The 9,283-nt window shown below is 45.4% G+C and overlaps 1 protein-coding gene and 1 long non-coding RNA gene across 2 annotated transcripts in view; one reads left to right on the top strand and one right to left on the bottom strand.

Annotated features, from left to right (window-relative positions):
- The window catches only part of LOC103464258 (uncharacterized), an 11,094-nt gene extending 6,740 nt beyond the window's left edge, over nucleotides 1-4,354 (bottom strand). The window contains exons 1-2 of the long non-coding RNA XR_533624.1: nucleotides 4,042-4,354; nucleotides 3,159-3,275 (exon numbers count right to left, since the gene is read on the bottom strand). This is a non-coding gene — a long non-coding RNA (uncharacterized LOC103464258). The remainder of the gene's footprint in view (nucleotides 1-3,158; nucleotides 3,276-4,041) is intronic.
- A 2,583-nt stretch (nucleotides 4,355-6,937) lies between these two features.
- LOC103464354 (uncharacterized) lies at nucleotides 6,938-9,045 on the top strand. The gene is made up of 5 exons (XM_008408394.1): nucleotides 6,938-7,146; nucleotides 7,223-7,561; nucleotides 7,629-7,748; nucleotides 8,715-8,780; nucleotides 8,866-9,045. The coding sequence occupies exons 1-5, from the start codon at nucleotides 7,144-7,146 to the stop codon at nucleotides 9,043-9,045; spliced, it is 708 nt and encodes a 235-aa protein (XP_008406616.1). The 5' UTR covers nucleotides 6,938-7,143.
- The last annotated feature ends 238 nt before the right edge of the window (nucleotides 9,046-9,283 follow it).

Below are 9,283 nucleotides of genomic sequence, written 5' to 3' on the forward strand. Positions count from 1 at the left end.
CCAATCAGAGAGTTTCCATGGACCAATCAGAGAGCTTCTATCCTCCAATCAAGAGTTTCCATCGACCAATCAGAGAGCTTCCATCGACCGATCAGAGCTTCCATCGACCAATCAGAGAGCTTCTATCCTCCAATCAGAGAGCTTCTATCCTCCAATCAGAGAGTGTCTTACTGGCTGGTCTTCAGTCTGTCCGTCAGGAACCCAGAGTGATGCTGTTAGTTTATTATCTCTGTGGAAGAAAACCTGAGTCGGACCAACAGGAAGCAGATTCTCTGCCGCCAGCAGCACTGAGAGGTCAAGAGGTCACGGCTAACATGCTATGAGAACGAGGCGGGCGGCTCGTTGTAACCGCTGGCATCTCCTCATGGAGAGAACCAGCTTCTCTGGAGCTCTGCTCCGTTTCACACTGCGGTTCTGTTGGGTTCTGGTTTTTCCACCAAGTACAGGATTAATTTCATTTCAGATAATCTGTGTTCAGATTATATTGTGTGTTTAGTAACTAAAGACTTTTTCCTCCAGTCTGAGTGGAGCTTCTGAAGTTTGTTACTCTGAATGTTATTAAAACTTATAACTTTATATGAAGCTCCCAGTACAATTTAATATATATATAAACATATTCATTTCATTTTAGATGCTTAATGTTTAACTTGCATGTTAGTAAATATAGTTAATATTCACATTTTATTATCTCCTTCACTTCTGTGTAATTACATGCTAATAAAAACAGCTGACTGAAGATCTGTTAATATTTCGCTACATTTCAGATTCATTAGTTTTATTCGGTCTAAAACCTGCCGGACGCCTCGTCGTCTGTAAAACATAAAAAGGTCCAACTTCGGTTCAAACTTTGTGTTTCTGAGTGAATCCAGGTCGTTGTTCTTCCTCTGATCGTTCCTCCAGCCATCAGTGCTCAGTCTGCTCTGCTGAAGACGGAAACGTTTGGATTCTGACTGAATCGCGTCGTCTCTCCTGAACGCCACGGGAAGGAAGCGCTGAACGGCTCTGCGCTTCCTGCTGCAGTTCAAACCCCATCTGGGTGACGGTGACGACGCTGCAGCATCATTTCACCGTGTTTGTGCTGCTGCTCGTGTTTCTCATCGGCGACGTGTGAGGAAGTCTGTGCAGCTGAATAAACGAGCTTCAGTCAGGCTGACGCTCCGCAGGCGGATCGATCTGAACTCAGGAGAATGTTTCCAAACATCAACATGGATTTTAAACTCGCCGCTTCGCTTCTCTGTGTCCACCAGAACCGGTCCAGACTCTGAGCTGCAGGGAAACTTTGACTGTTCCTTCATTTCTCCTTCATTAAGCAGGAAGTGTGCTCCTTTAACTGCACAGTTTAGATCGGAATGCTGACAGGAGGTCTCACTCTGGCTGAAATATTTTCCCTCAGGCCCCAGAAAGCTGATCACCGATTGGAGAAACAGGAAAAGCAGCTTATGTCACATCCCAATAATCACTTTAACTTGATTCAGTCTCAGTGTTTTCCTTTGACTCAGAGGGTCCAGTAAAGTCAAACTTTTAATGGGAACAGGAACAAATCCATTAGACTAAGGAGCAGACATGTTTATGATGGGCCGTTTGTAAAGTTAGTCAAAATTAACAGCAATAATTTAAATTATTTAGTCTGTAACAAAAGAAAAACATGGATTCACCATCAGTCATAAACATTTATAAACGTCTCAGTTTCAAACTAAATATTTAATTAGCCAAATAAATATAAAAAATTCCCTGGAGATTAATTTAAATATTTAGTTTGAAAGTAAATATTCAGTTAACAAGCTAAACTATTTAGTTCCACACATTTCCATCTGAGATGGCTAAATACTTAGTTAACGTCTGAACTAGCATAATAGTTTACAAGTTAATCATTTAGTTAGCAAGCTAACTATTTAACTAATATGCAAATTATCCTGCAGATTAGTGAAAGTGGACTATCAAAATAAAACCTCTGAACTCCTGGTGAGGCTGAAGCATCTGCTAAACATCTGAATTGGCTTTAAAACATTTTATTTAACCTGAAACAAATAAGAAAAGAGGAAAAGAAACAATGAAGAAGAGGAGAAATACAGCGATTCAAAAGAAGGAGTTCAAAAACAGGTTCAGAATACCCCGCTTTTATTTTGGTAGTCCACTTCCGGTCATCGGCAGGTGAATTTTCTTACTAGCTAAACATTTAGTTTCTAGCGGTTGGCTTCTTTGTTGTTGTGGAAGTAAAAATGAGCTAAATAATGAAGTTAAATCCTCAGAACAAAATGTCTACCAGACGCTCTGCATGGCGTCCAGCTGGGAAACCAGAGCAGGACGGACCCAACAGGACGCACTGGAGGAGCGTTTTCTCCTGCCTGGAGTGAAGTAATGAGGATCCAGCTAGGGCTGTTGTAAACGATTATTTTAGTAATCGAGTAATCTATAGATTTTTCTTACGATTAATCGAGTAATCGGATAAAAACAATTATGAAATAAAATATTGGTRAATCTTCCATAACACCAGTGTTACTATCGGATATCAACATCAGTCTATTTTTTCCACATTTGTGCTTCCCTACCAGTTACTGTTTTGTAGACCGGGGGAGCAACAAGGGATATTTACGGCTCCTCCGTTCAGAAACTCATCTACCAGCCATGTTCCGCCTCCCGTTTGTTCAGACCGGGATGATATAAGTTTATTGTGCGGTTTGTCCGTAAAGCTGCTCTGACCCTGTAAGCATCAACCCTCAGCCGCCCGCCGTGTTCAGTCTCTCCGCTCACCTGTAGAAATCCTCCTCAGCTTCTTCCCGCCGTTCAACCAGCAGCTCCGGAGCAGAAAGGCTGCCGAACTCCCGGCATCGCGCCGGTCATTTTAAGGATGTTTATTGGTCCCACAAAAACGATGAAAACCCGGAATTATCACCAATCAGTAAAATCCCCGCGGGCCGAACTTGAAGATTGGACGTTATGCCGCTAACACGTAGCTTCCGTCAACAACTCAGAGGCGGAAGTCAGAGCTCCGCGCAACGCAAATAATGTTCCGGCTGAAACACGGTGCTCTAAATGATAAAACATAAATTAACGAAGCTTCGAGGCAGGTCAATTTTCCTCGAGGAATTTTAATAATCGAGGAACTCGAATCACTCGAGGAATCGTTTCAGCCCTAGATCCAGCTGACGCCGGTTTACCTAACAGTCTGTGTTTCCAGTCGGCGGCCCATTAGATGCTCCTGACTGAAGCTTTGCTGTTGGTCTCAGCTGGACGTCCATCATCTGCGTTCAGGCCAGAAACATCAGATAGAGAAGCTGCAAACACAAAGACTTCCAGGGTTACAGAACTAAAGTTCATTCTGACCATTTTAGGCTCATTTAAATATTTACATTACAGAATGGATTAATTTACTCATTCATATACTGATAACAAAATCTAACTTAATAAATCTGTAAATAAACTGGATGTTTAGATGAAAAATAAACAGCACACGCCTCTCCTCCAGGGCAACATGACAAGAGGGGCGCAAACAATCTGTTGGACGGCCCACCGGGCCTCAGAACCGGGAAGCTGGGTCTCCATCTGTGTGGTTGGAGTTTTTGTGGCCTGTCGCCATCAGATCCACAGGATTCTGCTCAACATCTGGATCAGCTAAAGCCCGGTCCAGTGTTCACAAAAACCCCAACCACAGATGGAGATCCAGCTTCCTGGTTCTGAGGCCCGGTGGGCCATCCAACAGAACTGGGCCCAGAAACAGGACCAACATTCAGTCCATTTCCTCCTAATATTAGTCAACATCAAGTCATCATTAATACCATAAACATTTTCTTCTTATAAGTGAATTAATAGATAAAAATATGATTCACTTCGCTGCTTAGCTTAACCCAGGGCAACAATAATTAAAATACTGTACAACTAATTATTAAAATTAGAACTAGATGTTAAATAGTTCACCATTTAACAATGTATAACTCGCTTTTTCATCCAATAATACTGAACAAATTAGCTTAATGGCTACAGAACCGCAGCGAAACATAGCATGCTAACGTTAGCATTAGCATGCGCCAAACAAACACTCACCTGTTCGTTTCTTCCCATTTCTAAGCTCAGGAAAACCAATTCTTTTAAAGATCAGATGCGTCTAGAAACTACAAGGCATGTCGGTAAAAAATATGTTCAAAAATGAAAAACTAATCATTTAAAACGATTTAAAACGAAGGAAAGCCAAAAGCTGCAGCAGCTAGCCCTAAACGTCCCTGTTCTTAAAAACTCCCACTTTTAAAAACTCAAATCCCACAAAATCCCGCAGGATTTTATACTTAGTCCAAGAATGGAGGCCAGGATAAAAACGAGACACAACATCAATTATTAAAAATATCTGGGTTTACAGATGCATTTTCCAAACAGCATCATCATGGAGGAGGAGGAGATTTTTTCCATATCTGCCTCATAAACTGTCACAACATAATGTCAGTTTTAATAAATATGGAAAAAAACATGTTTGTAAAAGTTACATACTGCAGCTAAAAGGGTTTTATTTGTAGTTCATATCACTGGAAGACAGCTGATCATCTGGGATAAAAAATAATAAAGAAACTCCTGAAAATGAGACCAGCAGGAAGTTTTTATGATTTTTATGACGTTTGGTTTCTGTCAGGTTCTCACTTCCTGTTGGACCGCCGGGAGGTTTGCGGCTAAAACCGCCTGGTTTCAGCGCCAAACTCAATATTTCACATTCTGTTTTTAATCTGAGCAGGCGGATTTTAAATTGTTATTTTAAATAATAATTTATTACTTATTTATTATAAAATTATTATTTTAAATCAGCCTCCTGTCCTCCCCTCACACACTCCTGTCCTCCACTCACACACTCCTGTCCTCCGCTCACACACTCCTGTCCTCCGCTCACACACTCCTGTCCTCCACTCACACACTCCTGTCCTCCGCTCACACACTCCTGTCCTCCGCTCACACACTCCTGTCCTCCACTCACACACTCCTGTCCTCCGCTCACACACTCCTGTCCTCCGCTCACACACTCCTGTCCTCCGCTCACACACTCCTGTCCTCCGCTCACACACTCCTGTCCTCCGCTCACACACTCCTGTCCTCCGCTCAGAACCAGAACCAGAACTAGAACTAGAACTAGAACTAGAACTAGAACCAGAACCTGAACCAGAACCAGAACCAGAACTTGAACCAGAACTAAAACCTGCTGATGCTGCAGACCCGAACTCCCTGCTGACCCGTTCCTTCAGCCCGGTCTCACGACTCCTGCCGGGTTTGGATCAGAGCCGCCAGTGAGGCTGATGGAGGTCAGAGGTCAGCCTGGCGGCGGCGACTCAAACATCCCTTCCAGCCCCAACGAGTGAAATGATAGCTAATTAGTCGCCAGGCTGCCGCGGTTCATTAGCAGCGCCAGTCGGCTGCGCTGGCGGCGCTCGGCTCTCGCTCTCAGTGACAGAAATAAATAATTCACCCTCACATCTGTTGTCTATCCGCTGTAAGCATTCCTCTCATCAGGCTGCGGCTCGTCTGCATTCCAGCTCTGCAGTTTCACAAGCTGCAGCAGATCAAATCAACAATCAGGTAATAGAGGAATATTTAGCGGGAGGGAACCTGGGATCCTGCTGCTTTGGGTTATTTTCAGTAAAAACGTGATTTCCCCCTGAAGTTACAGTTATTTGCTGACATTTGGCCTGAAGACAACAAACTACTGGATGTTTCATGTTTCCTGATCCTCCAGATGGAATATTGTCATGTCGCAAATCGAATGAGAAACGAACTGCTTGTTCTGTAAAGTATAAACTATAAAGTCTAAAACTGGATTCAGTTCAATCCAGTTTGTTGATCTAATTCTCAACACGTCAGAAAAACATGAAATCATTTCTGTTTTATCAGTTTTTTATTCTAATTGGATGAAAAGTTTCTATCGAAGGAAACGAAGAAGAGCTGAGAGTCAAAGACTTTCCAGCGACGGTGGAGCAGCCATGTGGTGGCAGCCATCTTTTAAAACAGGAAATGACATCATGCTCTTCCTGCACATTCAAACTCAGCTGATTGAGCAGTGACATCATTTCCTCCAGACCAGGAAGTCAGGCTGCACCACATGTTCCGGTTCCGGAGCTCAGCAGGCGCCGCGCTGAGCTCCGACCTGCCGATGATTCTTCACTTCATCCTGTTTCATTTCTCGCTGCTGGTTCTGCTGCTCAGATTCCCGTCCAAAGCTGAAGGTCCATACTCAGCCTTCATGTTGAGTCGCGCTGCAGGATTCAGAAATCCTGAGGTTTTCTGATGTCCATTCATTCATATTTTACTGTAAGTGAAGGAGAGCTCATGTTGAGTTTTACAGCAGATCTGCAGGGAGGAAGTGAAAGTCAGTCACTCACTTTGGAGGAAAAAGTGGATTCAGTTTGAGTTTCTCATGAAATTTCTCCTCATTTCTGAGAACATATGATTCATCCTCATTTCCAGTTTTACATTTTCCTGATTTTGAGTTGAGTGATTCATAAAACCAGGGCTGCACAGTGGAGCAGCTGGTAGAGCTGCTGCCTTGCAGCAAGAAGGTTCTGGGTTCGATTCCCGGTCTTTCTGCATGGAGTCTCCATGTTCTCCCTGTGCATGGTGGGTTTTCTCCGGGTACTCCGGTTTCCTCCCACAGTCCAAAAACATGACTGTCAGGTTAATTGGCCTCTCCAGATTGTCCCTAGGTGAGAGTGTGCATGGTTGTGTGTCTCTGTGTTGCCCTGTGACAGACTGGCGACCTGTCCAGGTGACCYGTCCAGGTGACCCCGCCTCTCACCCGGAACGTTACCTGGAGAGGCAGCAGCACCTCCTGACCCCACCGAGGGACAAGGGTGTAAAGAAAATGGATGGATGGATGATTCATAAAACCTTGAATCATTTTGTTTTTTTCACTCGCGGTTTGAACCCAGAGATTCCTGAACGTTTCCGTGTTTCTGCAGATAAAACTGTCAGGCTGGATTCTGTTTTGTTTTTGTTTTGGTTGTTTTTCTTTGTTTTGGGGAAGTTTTGCCGCTTCCTCAATTCYCCACCAGATGCCACCGGTGAGCAGAGCCCCTGGAGCAGACTGGAGACACACCTGCGGTGCATTAGCARACTGATTCTGTGGCTACTTAACAGCGGCGAGCTGACACTTCGGCGCCTGAGTGTTTGTGTTACATGGTAACGTTACGTTCCAGCGAGAGGTCCTCAAGTTAGCTCCTGAAGTTACTCTACTTATGTTTGTTCTCCTTGTCAGGTTTGTGTCCCGAGGTTTTCCAGCGTTTCCCTGTGTGGAGTTAAAGCGAACGCCTGCAAGTTTTCCGCGGACATCTCCACGACGCCCTTGGAATTACTAAGTGGAGCCAGCCCCCGAACACTCCCCTCCTGGTCCTTCGTCCTCCTTAGATTCCCCGGTGTCGCACGGCTCACGCCGGATGAAGCTGTGACTCCACGGAGCGCTCACCACTGGGCTATTGTCGACCGTCAGCTCGCCTTCCACACAGCCACCTACCTGGCCGTCCTCCCGCGGACCCCAGGATCTCCCGTCCGCTTCCAGATCGCGGTCTGCTCCTACGAGTCATTCCCTCTGCTCAAAGTAAGCTCCCGCCATTTTCCACCGCACCTCGTTTTGATCTCGCCTCACCTCTCCCTCTCACCAACAGTGGCTGATCTGGTGGTTCCCTTCCCGAGTCCTGTCCCACATTCACTCCATTTCCCNCCCAGGATCTCCCGTCCGCTTCCAGATCGCGGTCTGCTCCTACGAGTCATTCCCTCTGCTCAAAGTAAGCTCCCGCCATTTTCCACCGCACCTCGTTTTGATCTCGCCTCACCTCTCCCTCTCACCAACAGTGGCTGATCTGGTGGTTCCCTTCCCGAGTCCTGTCCCACATTCACTCCATTTCCCCTCCCCTGTACAATAAACTAATTATTGTTTTGAAACGTGTTCTCCTGATTGTGTTCTTTCATGTGGGTTCGTCAACTGGAACAAAACATGACAAAAACGAACCGGGCCGAACCGGACCGGACCTGATGGGTCTGACTCAGTCGCCCTCATTAAACGGTGAAGGCCCTTCATGGTCAGGGGTCGTGACGAGGCTTCAGGATGTGACACTTTCTGCTCCACTTCCTGTCCGTCTCCTCGTGGTTCTGGAGGTTCTGGAGGCCACGGCCGACCTTCTGTAATGAGGGAGAGGAATCCATCATCATCATCATCATCATCATTTAAAAACGAGACTATCTGGATCTCAGCTGGACTAATGAAGCGTTCTGATGTTTAGGCTTTTATTTTGACACTCTGGTTTTCAGGTATCGTTTACTCTCCTCTGTTCTGCTGCTCTTCACTTCAAAATGCTTTTCCAGTTATGATCAAATGTCCAGAACCTAAATCAGCAGCAGCTGATCTTCCATGTTTGTTTCCTTCTTTGTCCCGCCCTCCCGTCATTTCTGTCCAATAGGAGCAAAGGTCGTCATCCGCTTTGATCATGAATTAAACTCAGCTTGTGAGAAAGTGAAAGTAAACCTCACCAAACAGGTGAACCAGAGGACTTTCCAGGTATGAAATCAGATTCATATTTTCTACAACAACTGGAGAAAAGTTTTTATTAGTCCAGAGAAAGTTCTGACCCAACATCCCTGTCCTGCTCTATCATCTGGTTCTCATCCTCTGAGGATGGAGTCCATGTTCAGACGTTTATCAGCGAGACGTTTTTCTCAGTGGTTCTGACTGAATCCGTTATGCTGATCTGCAGCCGGGCTCTCAGGTTCTGACCGATGACACGTTCAGGTTCAGTCTGTGGCCAAACAGAGACGACCCGGTTGGATCTGTGTCAGCTGAGGCCCGGTTTCCTCTCAGACCGATTAAACCGTTTAGTTTCAGGTTTGACTGTTTTGGATGAACAGGAGGAAACCTGGACCCGGATGAACAGAGAGGAGTTAACGCTGCGGGTGATGCATGACTGGAGAGCAGCAGGAAAAAGAAGCGGAGAGGAGAGAGAGAAAACGTCTGTTCCTGACAACTACAGAGAGAATTCAGATTCAGATAATCTGAACAAATATGACTTTGAGTTTGATCAGCTTTAACACCGTGGTGCGTTTAAGAAGAACACGCTGCAGCGCTGTTTACAGCAGTAAAGATGGCCGCCTCAGTAAAGATGGCCGCCTCAGTAAAGATGGCCGCCTCAGTAAAGATGGCCGCCGCAGTAAAGATGATTGCCTCAGTAAAGATGGCCGCCTCAGTAAAAATGGCCACCTCAGTAACGAAGGCCGCCACAGTAAAAATGGCCGCCTCAGTAAAGATGGCCACCTCAGTAAAAATGGC

Source organism: Poecilia reticulata, linkage group LG5, assembly GCF_000633615.1.
Source record: "Poecilia reticulata strain Guanapo linkage group LG5, Guppy_female_1.0+MT, whole genome shotgun sequence".
Lineage (NCBI taxonomy): Eukaryota > Metazoa > Chordata > Actinopteri > Cyprinodontiformes > Poeciliidae > Poecilia > Poecilia reticulata.